Source organism: Tympanuchus pallidicinctus, unplaced genomic scaffold, assembly GCF_026119805.1.
Source record: "Tympanuchus pallidicinctus isolate F22 unplaced genomic scaffold, pur_lepc_1.0 scaffold40, whole genome shotgun sequence".
NCBI lineage: Eukaryota > Metazoa > Chordata > Aves > Galliformes > Phasianidae > Tympanuchus > Tympanuchus pallidicinctus.
Window position 1 is genome coordinate 729,642 of NW_026294759.1, and position 14,712 is coordinate 744,353.

Below are 14,712 nucleotides of genomic sequence, written 5' to 3' on the forward strand. Positions count from 1 at the left end.
GCTGGAGCTATCCCCAGTGTGTGAGTATCCTCGGCTTCATAAAGCGTGGAAAAAGCATCCAAAACTTTGGACACCCAGTGGAGTTTTCTAAACGGCAGACCTATTGAGAACTCAATTATTTTCCAGATTTGCTGATAAATCTTTTTGTTGTTAATGGTAATTATAGTTATGATGAGAGTAACAAGAATGCAGAGATGGATACTGTCACAAAAAACATGGTTAGCGGCATCAGTGTACAGTTATTTGGATTCAGTCTATGCCTTGTGCATCTCTGCAAGTCAAGAGATGTTGGAACAAGTGAGACTAGACTTTCAGCTAGCACCACAGGTCCTTTTTCTGTGTGTTGTCCAACCTCCTGAAGGAAAATTCCTTCCAGAAATCTCAAGCATGGCTCCTGTTTCCCACAGCTCAGGCAATGAGACTGGAAGAAAACTCTCTTCACTCCAAGGATTTTTCCCAGGGACATGCCAAGGAGAGAGAGACCCAGAATAGCATATTCACTATTTCCACAGGGGATGTGCTATAAGTGATAACCAATGTGCTAAAAGTAGTTATATGTTCCCTATATACACAGTCAAAAGACAAGTGAAAAATTATTAGGCTGAAGAAGTAATGTTACTACGTTGTAGCCATTGTCCTGGGAGTTATCTTGGCAGACACATCTAATTCATTCAAGGTTGAAAAAATTTATCATGCCAGTTCAAGTAATGCTTTGTAGCAAGTAATAAGAACTAGTATGTAAGAACAGAATAAAAATCTTCAAAAAATCTTCATAGCAGGAGAGTTAAATTCCTGTAAATAAATCACATAAATCAGCTGAAAAATCAACACTCCATTTAATCTGCTTTAGGTTCAGAAGAATCAGCTTGGAATGTAGTACATGTTTCTTTGCATTTACTCATTATATTTATTCTCCTATTGTGTAACAACACCAATTTTCATGTTTCAATACATATATTTGAGTCAATGTTTGTTTGATAGAAGTTCAGTAAAAAATAGTATCTCAACTGCATTATTAGAAAATGCTACTTTTTCTAATTGTTGTCCAGCAACTTTATTCTGAAGGACATTGGTGTTGGATAGGTCAAACCAGAAGATGGAAGACAGAGATCCTTTTTTGACTTCTTCTACACCTCTTGTTTCGCATTATGTGTTGATTCAACACTTCTGTGTCCAGTTTGGTCAATTAGGAGTCATAAATTTGGAGGAGCTAGTAATCAACAGATGAAGCATCTTGCGCAACTTTAATATTTACAATATTTACATGACTGATTTTTGGTAATATTTCCAAGTCAGCTATGGCCTGAAGACTTTACCAACCTTGATTTTCTGGGTGATACTGTCAACAGATCAACATGAAAAGGAAAAAAGCGTAAAGACAGTCTAACAGGATAGTGCCAGTTTCTCTCTGTAGAAATCAAACAGGATAGATTACATGCCAGTATTCTGTGTTGATTTTTACTTTTCTCTTGAATTGTTACAAAAACAATGACAAAAAAAAAGTGCTCTTTTGCAAGACTTTTTAAATATAAATAATATGCTATCCAAAAAATAGCACCACATCTGCAAATTAATGCTTCACAAAGATCTCTCACTGCTGTTCTTGGTCCAAATTCCTCAAAATGAGAGCTCATCGGAAGTCAGAAGTTGTAGGAAGCTTGTGTTGCACCCAGCTCTGATAGAGCAAGAGGCACTGTGGGTGAAGAGTGCACTGTGCACTGTCTTGCTGCTGGCCCATCACTATAGGAGATGTTAGGAGCAGCATAGGAACATTGGCCATGCTCAGAAAGAAGAACAGGATGGAGCAGAGAACTCACAGCAATCACGAAGGAAAAGACAGAGCACCTTCAGAGTATGAGACACACTGTTAGCCCTGGGAAAGCCTGAAGAAGTTAAACTGAAGAGGATAGTCCATCTGCAATCCAGGGAGTTGGTGTGAACTGTGAACCAATATTTTCAACTTAGTAAAGACTGTCCACAGAACCAGATACTAATTGGGTCCCTTAAGGAAAACACAGTCAACATCAGGAAGGAAGATCTTTTGGTTTTGTCCCTGCAGAAGACATCTATGAGCTGTGCAGCTTCACTCATGGTGGTTGTTTTTTTCTGGTCAGTTCATTCTAATCACCAGCTAGCCATATCTAGATGTATTATAGTCAACAAAAAGCTCTTAAAGACAGAGGAGTGTATCTCAAAAATCACAATTTCATTCCCTGCTTGTGGATAATGACAGAGAAACAATTATAGCAATCATTTCCAGCTGCTTTCTAACTTGGCATTTCAAGAATCTCAGAATTGTATGGGTTGGTAGTGGCCTCTGGAGATCATATAGTCCAAACCTCCTGTGAAAATGGGTTCTGTCAAATAGGTAAGAAACTATAAAACTGTTAGTTTTGAGTAACCAAATTAACTCAGAGAGCAAATCTGTAACCTTTCAAAATTGCCAAGCTTTTAAATACAGTACACAGGCCAAAGCCTTCTGTCATATAAGCCATACTCAAAAGAACTCACATAATTCCAAGTAAAACTGGAACAAGCAGGATGCCTCCAGCAGAGGACAATTGCCTAGGGATGAAGCATATTGCAGGTCTGATCTAGGAAGAAATGCTCTGTGACTGGGAAGTACTCTGTTAGTGAGACTTGCACTGCTCTTCCTTGCAGTGTCATGAAACAGATGGTGCCTGATGTGGATGCCAAGAAACCATCTAAAATGCTACAGTCTCAACCTATAAATCTGAGGGATGATACAGATTAGAAATGAAGTGTGTATTCTGGTAGATATATGCTGGAAAAACACTGCCATAGTGAAATGCTTTGGAGGCTCCTTTCTTGGTTGGGTGAGAGGTCTGTACAATGATCAGCACTGATGTGGAGCTGCCACTGCTCTCAATGTAGTAGCTCGTATTTCTGCAGCTCACACTTGAAAGTGTTGGACGGAAAATCTTTTGCTTTCATTTTATGCTTTTATTGTCTCAACCTGTCATAGGGAACAAAATCTGGACCCACAGCTATTCAAGCTCCCTTCATTCTGGGCAAAAAGGCCTAGATCTGCACACAAACCACTTAGAAGATTTGCTGGTTTCAAATGAGGTGCTCAGAACTCAGTTCATTACTCTCATGAGAGCTTTTCAATCTCGCTGTTAGGACAGAAAAGTATGAAAGGTCTTATGTTTGGACATAGGGCTGGAAGAAAGAGAGATGTAAAGAGGGAAGAAGACAAAGATACACTGTGAGGGAGAGAACTGAATATCAAAGAACAAATGCTTGTGAAGTCTTCTCATTGCTGATGACTTCCACTTCAAAGTCCCAGAGTTTTAAAGGCATCTCGTAAATCATCTACTTCATACAGTGGCTGCAGAACAAAATATAAGCGATTGGTCATTTATCAAGTAAGCAGGAGTCTATAAAGATGGGGAAGGACAAAAGAATGGCATGAAATGTGAAGAGAGGTAGAAGAGAATGAGGTGTGGGAATATGAACAAAGTTAGGAGAAAGAGGCATAAGTAGCATGAAAGGTGATGACACAGGAGAGAATGAAATGATGGATAGCAGAAATGAGTAGTAAAAGCAGAGCACTTTTGCAAGGAAGAGAGGAAGAAGCTGAGGAAAAGAGGCACTGGAAGGAGTGGAAAAATTAGTCCTTACCAGAAGGATCCGTCGAAGTTTCCTGGACAGATGGACAGAGTTTTCATGCAGCCCTTCCCAGGCTTTGAATGTCTTTTCCCTGTTCTCCACAAATGTGTTCCAGCAATAGAAGAAATCTGTGCAAGGCACACGGGCATTAAAGCATGCTCAAGATTGCTCCAAAGAGGACACTAATCTCTTCTAGGCTCACTAAATCATCACACCATATCCTGACATAGCTCTCAGTTATTTCTCCCCTGCCCATTTTACCTTTGAATGTCATGATGGCGATTTGGGCCCCAGCCCGGTGCAGGCGTCTCAGCCCCTCAGGCTCCGCTTTGCGATCCTCACAGAAGTAAAGGCGGGCAGTGAAAATGCGCAGGGTCAAATTTGGGTAGGCACGAAGGAAGTCAGCCACATGTCGGGCGCAGTCATAACAGGGGCTCCAGGAGGTGAACCATGTGATGCGGTAGCAGCGGCCTGGGTCCAAGTCCCAAGCTGAGATGTAGCGTAGGAAGAGAACCTCCACATGGCAACCCATCTTCATGAAAGAGGAAGAGGGGCAAAGCATGAGACAAGAACGAAGTAGGCTGTAAGGGGAGGAAGGAGGGAGGTTTGAGCTGAGTGATGTGTGAGAGGAGAATGAACAAGGTGAAAGAGAGATCTTAGGGTCAATGCACAGAAGAAGATGGCACAATGATATATAAATGATGACTAGAAGAGGAATGTGTGGGAGCAAGGTAGAAAAATCAAGGCATCGTTAAAGCAGCAGGGACTATATGGATGTCTTGCTAGTAACATATTTGTGCGTAGCACAAATACAGATCTACCTGGAGACTGCATCCCACAAATGTTGTATACCAGCTTAGTATCCGTTCTTGTGGATGCATATGCCAGAGGAGATGTTGCTGCTTGCAGTTCTTCCCTGCTGCTCCAGAGCAGCATCAAGCTTAACATGGATATGAGAATAGGATGCCAACGTGTACCTCATACCTTGTTACGCAGGTATCCAAAGTCCAGGGAGCACGATGTAGCACTGTCACGGCGCTTCACAACATAACAGAGGTAGGTTTCACGACGGCCTTTGGCCCAGCGCAGGTTCTTGAAATTGTAGAGGAAGAGCTTCCTCTTCATCAAGAGGCTGAAGGAGAAGACAAGAGAATGCATATTATCCTCATCCTGAAGTCATAGCTGTGAAGTTGGTCAGACCTATGTTGAGGGCTCAGCAGCAAAAATATCTCCATCAAGTTCAGACCTTCCATTGTGAAATAAAAACATCAGTAATTTGCATGAACTATTTTGGGGTGAGGGTGTAGATGTGACTGTGGGGGATGAAGGAAATAAGGAGGTGACCTTGTGAGTGGGAACAGTAAGTGAATTAGTAGTGATTAATCCAACAGCCTTATTCAACAGTCTCAATGTAATGCGAACGTACATCTGAGGACTGCCATGTTCACCGTGGTAAGCTATTCACTTCTCTCACAGCAATGCAAAATGAAAGTGAATGTGTTAAAAATAATAATGTCCTTTGTCAACTTTTCTGTCTGGTAAGCTGGTGTTCAGCAGGGAGCTGGAGTCAGTGTAAGAGATGTGAAGCTGAGTTTTCTGGGGGTCTCCGGTGAGGTGTGGGAAATGGGAATTTGTATTTGCTGTGAATTTCCTGATTTAAATATGAGAGTTTAGGCAAGGAGAATTTCTTATATAAACACTCTTTATGTATTTCCCACTCCCCTTCTATGTGTGGCAGATCGTCAGATGGTTTAGGGAGGACAACCCAGACAATCACATGGTAAATAAGTGGATATGGTAGACCAGAGAATTGCAAAGCTCTTACCTGGGCTATATAACAAAAGCAAAACACCAGTAAAGTTTTCATATAGATATTTGCTTTCAGAATGTTTCTTATTTCCTTCTGGCAATCCCTTTCCTTCCATATTCCCATTTTTTTTTTTCTTTTCAAAGGTCTTACTCCTGCAGAGCAGCATGGAGTTGCAAAAACAAGTGAAGAAGGAGAAATAACAATAACAAGAAAAGAACATTTGGGCCCTTTCATGTCAGGACAAAGTGAAGACTATATAAGACAATTTTGAGTCACAAGGAGCATCTTGTACATTTAGAAATATTTGTTAACATCAATTCCTGATTTCTCTGCTCTGCAGAACTGACCATTGCTGGGGATTTTTACTAGGAATAATGACCAGTATGAGAACAAAAGTGAATGAAAAGATGTCATGGGAGGCAACTGAGAAGATCTGCAGCTAAGTATGATGTGATGGCTACATATGCAACTCCTGTAGCATAGGAGCACATTGCATAGTTCAAGAGAAAGCAGCAAAGACACAGAAGCTGTGATCATACACAAGCACTGAACGGGGATCTTCTCCTCAAATAAAGATTCATGATGAAATCCTGAAATCAGAGCGGAAGCCCCTGAGTGTGTGAATGATATACAGTTATGCAGAGTAATTTAAGAGTAAGTAGAAAAATGCAGTGCTGGAACAGTCTGTGCTTGAAAGCACAAGGTGAGAGCAGCAGAAACAGAATAAGATTGAAGCCTGGTGCAAGAGGGAGAATAGATAGAGAGACAGAAGACTGAGCAGAGATCAAAATGCTTAAGCAGCATCTAAATGTACACCTTTCTATTATATATGTATATATACATATACATATATATATTTGTTTGTTTGTTTCTAGAAAAGAAAGAGAATGAAAGGGAACAGAGAATAGTCACAAGAAAGAAATGACAAGAATGGAAAAGGGTGCAGGTTAGTTTACAGTCAAACAGAAAAGGAGTGATGGAGACAGAGAGCTGCAAGGTGTAAGAGTAGAACAGGGTTGGATTTAGATCACTGAGTCATATGGAGAAAGGGAAATGGACAGTAAGCACCAAGTGGACAGAAATTTAATTAGAAACCTAATTTCTTCTATCGGCAAGAAATTGGAGGCATTCATTTTACCTGTCCATGTCAGCTGGGTTCTCTCTCAGATGACTGGGTTGCACAGAAGCTGCCTCACAAGCTCTGACTGTTCAACCCTCTGGTGCACAGAAATGTGGAATGCTCTGTCCTTCCCTTCCCCATCCACCCCTATCTACTCTTGATGGGTTTCAGACACACGGCTAGGGGAGGAGTTAGAAGGGGCCCTGGAGCTGTATGAGCCAAAGAGCAAAGGGTTAAAATGTGAAGGGACTCTAGTTCTGAAAGATGCTCTGTACTCATTGGCTGCCTGTCCTCATTGCACTTGCCATTGGGCCCTTCCAGTCTGCAAAATTATTCTGAATTAATATCAATAACATGACGAGGCAGGAAGCATCGTCTACTGGTTAGGGGGGGGCCTGGGAGCTGTGTACCACTGACAGTGCAAAACCACACTACCCCTCTGGGCCTCTGCTCATACAGCTGTGCAGTGATGATGGTGATGCTGAACTTCCCTGCCAAGGAAGCAACAGGGGTGGCCTGTGAGAGTGCACTGTGAATCCAGGTGGAAAAAGCTCAGGGAGCACCAAATTGTTGTCTCCTCCATTTCTTCCAGAAAGGTTTGGCAGCTTCTTGGGAGCATATGGCAGCACCAAAACTGAAGAGGAGTGAGAATAGACCTACATAGCTCATGGAAAAGGCATAGGGATGATGTGCAGAAATTGGGCATGTCACCCCTGTTTGACACTTGACTGCTATGCATTCTGGGCCGTGTCAACATGAAAGGAGAGGCACTAACCCAAATCACAAAACTGTATGTAAAAAACCCACTGAGCATGACTGAGGCCTAAAACCTGCTGAGCACACACTGCTGGAAACATTACTGGAACCAGCAAGCTTGGGATGGGGTGCAGAATCCCTCCTCTGGATGTCTCACGGCAGCATTGCCTTCACTCATCAGGCCTGTGGTTACATGCAGGTGTGCTGAGGCTTGCTCTCACTATGTGCACTCTCACTTTGCTAACAGTTTTCTACTTCTCAGGCTCTGCTCCACTGCAGCACTGCCAAGGTGACCATCCCCTCTGCAAGGCTGAGGGACAGCCAAGGAGAACCTCCAGACAGGCATGGGTGCTGAGGAGGCAGATAGGGGCTATCGTGCTCCATTTCAGGTAGGGGCTATCCTGCTCCATTACTTCCTCAAGCTGGGGTGACTGTGAGCACTACAGCCCTTTTGTTTACCTCATGCTAGGGTAGTTCTTCATTTTTTTTCTCTGCTTGATTTACTTTCTTTATTAATTTTACCGGCTTTCAGCTTGCTGCTAGTACCGCACGAAGCCAGTATATGCAAAAACATGAGTTGGCAGACCAGAACAGACTACTCTAGCCCAGTACTTTAAAAGTGGCCAGTAATGCATACCTCAAGAAAAGGAGAGCTCCTGGAAATTCAGGACTGGACTTTCCTACACCATGGGGAAATGTATTCCTAGTTCCACAGTATTAGTGGTCATACTCAAAAGACACACAGTTTAGCAGCTTCATTGCCAAGGGTTGTGGCAATTATGCTCTTTGGAGATCTGGCTTTTAGTGTTGACCAAAGACAGAAGAGTCTGCATCTCCTATTAATCCCTGTTCTACATAACAGACTAATAGAGGACTTCCCTGCTAATAAAACAGCTGCTCCCTTTCAGCCTTTGCTCTAGCAGAACCGTATGACAAATATCCCAGGTTAGTCCTAGAATCATTTTATCCTGCCTTCATACTATTTTTTTCTTTTGGTAACACAAAGAGAATGTCTATTACACAAAAAAAGTAAAAAACAACAACACACCCTTGGAAATGTTCTTCTTAAGGTCGACTGTCTATGTTTCATCAGATAAATTAAGGTGGATTTGGCTTCATTCTTGTTTTGGTTCCTAATTTTTAGATCCAAACATTTATAGAAAATTTTGTAGATTTTTATTCACTTTAGAAGGAGTAAAAGAGAAAATATTAATAGTCAGCTAGATCATATCAATAAGTGAAATTTGTGAGATCTACGTGTCGATTCTCATAAAATCACAGAATGGCCTGGGTTGGAACCTCAAGGATCATGTATCTCCAATCCCCCTGCCACCTATCTCATAGGTCCACCAACCTCCACATTTAATACTAAACCAGGCTGCCCAGGGCCCCATCCAACCTGACCTTGAACACTTTTAGGAATGGGCCATACACAACCTCTCTGGGCAGCTTCTTCCAGCATCTCATCTCATCTCACTAGTAAAGAACTTCCCCCCGACATCCAACCTGAATCTTCCTTCCTTCAACTTAAAACTGTTTCCCCTTGTCCTGCTGTTATCTACCCTTGTAAAGAGTTGGCTCCCCTCCTGTTTGTAGGCTCCCTTTAGGTACTGGAAGGCTGCAATTAGGTTATCCTGCAGCCTTCTCCAGGCTGAACAAGCCCAGCTCCCTCAGCCTGTCTTTGTAGGGGAGGTTCTCCAGCCCTCTGGTCACGTTTTTGGCTCTCCTCTGGGCCCTCTCCAACAGCTCCCTGTCTTTCTTGTACTGGGGGCTCCAGACCTGGACTCAGTACTCCAGATGGGGCCTCATAAGGGCAGAGTAGAGAAGGACAATCACCTCCCTGTCCCTGCTGGCCACCTCTCTTCTGATGGAGCCCAGGATGCTTCCATTTGCTTCCAAGCTGCAAGAGCACACTGCTGGCTCATGTTTTTTATCCACCAGGACTCCCAGGTCCTTCTCCCAAGGGCTGCTCCTTCTGGTCTGTATAAATGCCTGGGATTCCTCTGGCCCAAGTGCAAAACCTTGCACTTTGTTGTGTTGAACCTTTTGAGTCTGTTGAGGTCCTTCTGAATGGCATCCCTTCCTTCCACCGTGTCAACCACACCACTCAGCTTGGTGTCATCAGAAAACTTGCTGAGGGTGCACTCAATTCTGTCGTTCGATGTCATTGATAAAGTTGTTAAAAGAGCACCAGTCCCAAGACAGACTCCTGGGGGATGCCACTCATTACTGACCTCTCCCTGGAATAGAACCATTAATCACCATCCTCTGTCTGTGGCCTTTCAACCAATTCCTTATCCATTGCATGGTCCACTCATCAAATCCACATCCCTCCAATTTGGAGATAAGGATGTGGTGGATGACCATGTCAAAGGCCTTGCTCAAGTTCAGGTAAATGACATTGGTTGCCTTCCCTTTGTCCACCAATACTCTCAATGTTGAAATAGATTCTTTCTCAGATTCTGCAAACAATTGGAATGCATTCTTCAAGATTTAAAACATTAGTCATTTTCCATAAACTTTGATACTCTACACAGAAATAAGAAAGAACAAATGAACCAACAGATGAGTTATGTCACTCTTTGGCAAGGCTAGCAAGTCTAACTGCTGTTGAAAGCTTCCTAATACCCTTCATTTTGACCATCCAGCCACTTCCCTCTCACTTTTAATGTGTATGCCCAAAAACTGTAGCAGCACTTCTCTGCCTCCAGCTTTAATTCCCAGAGCAGGAATGTGTTGGTGTCAAAGCTAGCTGTGGATGTGTTGTTTGTATCTCATAGCAAGTCTAGGATTAAATCTTGAGAGGGATCCTCAGCTCCTATGCTGTTCTTATGGCAGGAGATGCAACCTTTCTTGCACATTAGCACCTATGATGTGGTTAAAAACATGATTAGCAAACAAACATGGAAAGATCACTGATCTCTGATTTATTTGCTAGTCCATCTTCCTCTCTGGCTGCAAATTGCCAAATTTTAATATCTGGTAGGACTTCTTTCTGGATGGGAGCTAATATACATGAGGAGAGATTTTGACCATGCTTATTCTTTCCTTTCTGCTCAATGTCAAATCATTTGGAGAAGGGACTAGTTGTGAAAGAGTGAAAGGGTTTTACAAATTATGATTCAATCTGTGTTCAGATTAAAGCTCAGGTCAGTTAAACAAGGCTAATGGGGAAGGCTAAGAAAGTTTCCTTTATTGGTGTGTTTGTAGTATTATTTAGAAAAAGGCATTGGTCCACCTTATCATGATTACATAGTGATGCCCTAGCATCCCTTCAGGCATCTTATACTCAGAAAAATGAGAACATCAGGCAATTAAAAGCAAATTGAAGAGTGGAGTAGGAGAGGAGAAGGAAGGTTAACATCACCAGAAAGCAAAAAGAGAAGAAATCAGAAAGCAAAAATGTGGTGAATAATTAAAAGTAATGATCTAAACCCAAAGCAGAGTAGAAGTTGCTTGTTTAGTCAACAGGAAGTTGTGTGCTGTTGTGTACTGATATAAATACTTTTTCCATTCACCTCTTGCTCAGAAATCATATTTTGAATCGACCGCTAGTGTCAACAGTTGGTTATTTCTTACACTGAGCATAAGAACTGCAGCCACCTGCTTCCCTTGCCTTAAGCGAAATTCTCAAGCAAAAAACTTTCTCTTCTTGAAGAGTGCTGATGCACCATAGGCACAGACTTGCACAGATGCCTCAAACAGGGCAAAAGCAGAGTTCTTTGTAGCTAGACACAGGCAACTAAGTTGATGTGCTTATTTTTTATAAGTACATTACACTGTATTCTGTGTTTATTTCACAAAGATTAATTGTCCCATTTTGAAAGATAGATCCAGCACAGAAGTAAAACAGTTCTGCCAAGACTACTCCCATTGCTCCTGTTCCAGGTGTGAAAAAAATTAGCATTACATGTGGAGGCTGTTTGTTCCCTGGGGCAATGTGCCTTGTCCCTACGTCTGCCAACTCTTCCTGTGATGTTGACATCATGACTGGGAAACATGTTTCAACAGTGATATGGCAAAACACTGCCTTTCATGGTGAGGATTGTACAGCACCACAGAGATATAGGGAAACTCTTAGGATGTATGTGAAATCTACTTGGATGTGACTGGGCGGATTGTGTGTTGGGTAGGGGTAGGTTGCGAATGAAAATCTGAAGCACTGTGAGGCAATGCCTCAGAGGCATAAGAACAGTGGTCTGAAGTCACAAGAAGGAAGTGGGAGTGAGAGAAGGTGGAACTCAAGGATGTGTGGAAGTGCTACTGAGAGGGTGAGCTTATGAAACTTTGACCTCCACCTTGTACACTACTACTGCATGCTGCATGCTTGTAGATGATGCCACTGATGTAGAATTGAGGGCTGGTTGAGGGCTGGGTGTGCGTTAAGATCATACTTTATTATGCCTTTCACTAGTAATTTGGCTTTGCAGGCTCAAACTGCAAAACCTTCACCTGGAAGCTTGTCATAGTTTATTTTTTATTCCACAATTGAGTTTGCATTTTTCCTGGAGGATGAGCAAAATTAGGGTAAAAATATTGAATTGAATGCATGTTTTTCAACTGCAATGCTATGAGTGCCTCTCATTCCTTCCCTGTAGCTCTCTGCTAACCCAGAGTGACTGGCACCTGCTGGGATCACTACTTGTAGAAGGAAAGGAGCCAGATTGGTTGAGGAGTATAAGAGGTACTGAATATCTTCTGCACCATACATGCAGGTAAAAAATAAAACTAGAGACTAAGCAGTAAATGTTTGACACAGTAAGAAAGACACACCATCTGCAAATCAGAGGAGAATGCAACTTCCCAGTGCTGGGAGATGGACCTAGGGAAATAACTACCAGAGCTGCTTGCACCATAGCAATGCATGCAGCTCCAGCCTCAGGTATGTCCTGCATATCTGACTTGACTTCTGACTCTGTAGTGTTTGGACCTGGAGAAAATCCTCTTTTTGCACAGGATACTGCAGGTGACATTCCAGTGTTACTCCATTCTGCAGCACAAACTCCTGGTTTGGACACCCCAGGTCCTGCTCCTAGTCCCATATTTCCCTTAGTGCAAGTCACTGGCTCCATATTTCTACAATCTTCTGCTAATCACAGAGAGAAACTCAATTTTGCACCGCAGTTTTTCACAATGAGAGTCATCTCTTCACTGTGGTTATGGTTTCCCATAGTAAGAGACCATAGTTGTCTCTTACTAGCTCCTGTTTGTGCAGTTGCTGCAGCTCATGTGATTCACCGAAAAAACAGCTTGCACCTGGCACCTGGGTGGTAAATCCTGATTTTTATTTTCCTTTTGTTTTTCAGTAAATTTTGTTTCTGGGAAAGGCTGTGACAAAAGTGCTTGGAAGCTCACTAAAGAGCTTTCATGTTTCTTGACTTGCAGTCCTGTGTTCAGAATTTCCTGCAGTTTCATAAATTTTTCTTGGCTGTTAACAAAGGGCCATTGTGTCCACTCCTCTCTGGTTTCTTTTCTGTGCAGGTACAGAGATGGGTAGGGAACAGGCACATTTACATTAAAGGAGCTAGGTTCGTCCAGCCTCAATTTGGAAATCACTGACAAGACTAAAGTAAGATCACAGATTTGAGAGGCGAAAATCCACCCTGAAGTAATTCTCCTAGCAGTGCTCTCAGTGAAGACAAGTGGCAAAGGAGCCAGCAGAGACTATGAGGATTTCAGTTGCCCTTCCTAACACAAACTAAAGAAGTTACAAACATACCAGCTGAAGGACAAAGTATCTAGGAGAAATGGAATAATGATGATGATGAGCTCAAGAAAAGACGATGAGAAACAACAGGATCAACATTCACCCTGCACCATGCATAAAAAATTATTTTGAACCCTTCTTCCATAGCAAAAATAAAACTGAAGGTAAGACTAGGCTTGGAAAAAAGCATGCTTAATTTGTAATTGAATTAAACCATAATAATGGCAAATTGTTAAGTTGCTCTGTGCCACTTTGAATACCAGACATGAGACACAGAGAGATGTAAGCATTTTCCAGTGGGTACATTTTCTGTCAGTCTGACTTCAGTGCTCCAAGGGAATAATCTAAGCAGTAAGTTTCATGCTTTGAGCATGGAAATGATTTGTAGGTACAACACACCCATTGCAAGTTGCAAGATATAGCATGCTGATGTGTATCAGTGTGAAACCACAACCTTAGTCATGTTGGTAGACTGTTGGCTTTCATGTTCAAAATAACTGTTGCTGCTGCACTTGCCACTGCTGCTTCAGCCTCTAAGGTGTCTGCTAAGAAACCAGAGAAAACAGCAGAAGGATCCAAACCCTGCAGACCCTCAGTCTCTAGGTGAGCTGATTAGGAGAGTAATGTCTGCCTACAAGAAACACAAACAAATGATAACGCATGACTCCAAAAGGGAACTGAAGTCTAATTATTATACAGAAACAACATCGCCAAGCTGGGGCTCAGTAGCCTGGACAAGGGCAGCAGATGATATGGTGCTTCTAGCTCCTCAAGATCAACAACAAACAAACAAACAAATAAAAAAGAAGGTGCCAAGAAAGCAGCGAATGCCAAAGAGAATCTGACCCTTGATTGGCACATAGTGGCTGTGACTGTAAAGAAGGAAAGCCAAGAAACTGGCAGCCATGATGGCCAAGAAAGCAATCAAAAGACTGGGGAATATGAAAGCTGACAGACCAAAAAGGGCAAAGATCCCATCTAAGGGCAAAACAGTGAAAATTGAGGCTGTCAAATGCAAAGCCAAGAAATGAAAAGTAACCCTTGTTAAGAAGTCAGTGCATGAGAAAAATGAGCTACATTGAGCACAAGCAGAGTCTTGCTTCAGGGACACAAAATTCTTTAACTGATTAATTCGTTTTAGTCAGGCTTTGCATTTTTTCATGAAGTTCCCTCGGAGGAAAAAATTATTAATAATAATTAAACTGTCTTGATTTGAAAGAAAACTCAGCCTTTGTATGAATTATAATGTTTTATTTGCTATTTCCTTCAATTCTCTTCGTCATGACTATTGAGGAGAGAGAAAGAATCTCTCTCACAGCAAAATGACCAGAAGCAACAGAGCAGCTGAAAAAAAAGAATTTGTGATTTAAGATCAGGAAAATATTCTCAGTTGTACCAGGAGGGCTGTGAATTCTCCATCCTTGCCAGTTGTTTCAAGGTCAGCTGATCTAGGCTCTGAGCAATTTGATTAGTTTTGGTTAGCTCTGCTTGCTGTTAACATAGTTTAATCAATGATCTTAATTGGGATCTCAGTGAGGACACATTTAAAAATCTGTACCTTTAATGTACATTTATTCTTACATTTCAGCGGGTGAGTTCTTGTGTTTCTTCTTACTTAGAAACATTTAATACAGATATTTACTTATATAAATAATAATATATTTATAGTTTATCTCTTTCTTAGTG

At 42.0% G+C, this 14,712-nt stretch overlaps 1 protein-coding gene across 1 annotated transcript; it reads right to left on the reverse strand.

Annotated features, from left to right (window-relative positions):
- Window positions 1-812: 812 nt before the first annotated feature.
- Window positions 813-6,775, reverse strand: AICDA (activation induced cytidine deaminase). The gene is made up of 5 exons (XM_052701776.1): window positions 6,582-6,775; window positions 4,618-4,765; window positions 3,895-4,165; window positions 3,646-3,761; window positions 813-3,352 (listed from the first exon to the last, which is right to left on the reverse strand). Exons 1-5 carry the CDS (start codon window positions 6,587-6,589, stop codon window positions 3,299-3,301), a joined length of 597 nt encoding a protein of 198 aa, XP_052557736.1. The 5' UTR covers window positions 6,590-6,775; the 3' UTR covers window positions 813-3,298.
- Window positions 6,776-14,712: the final 7,937 nt, after the last annotated feature.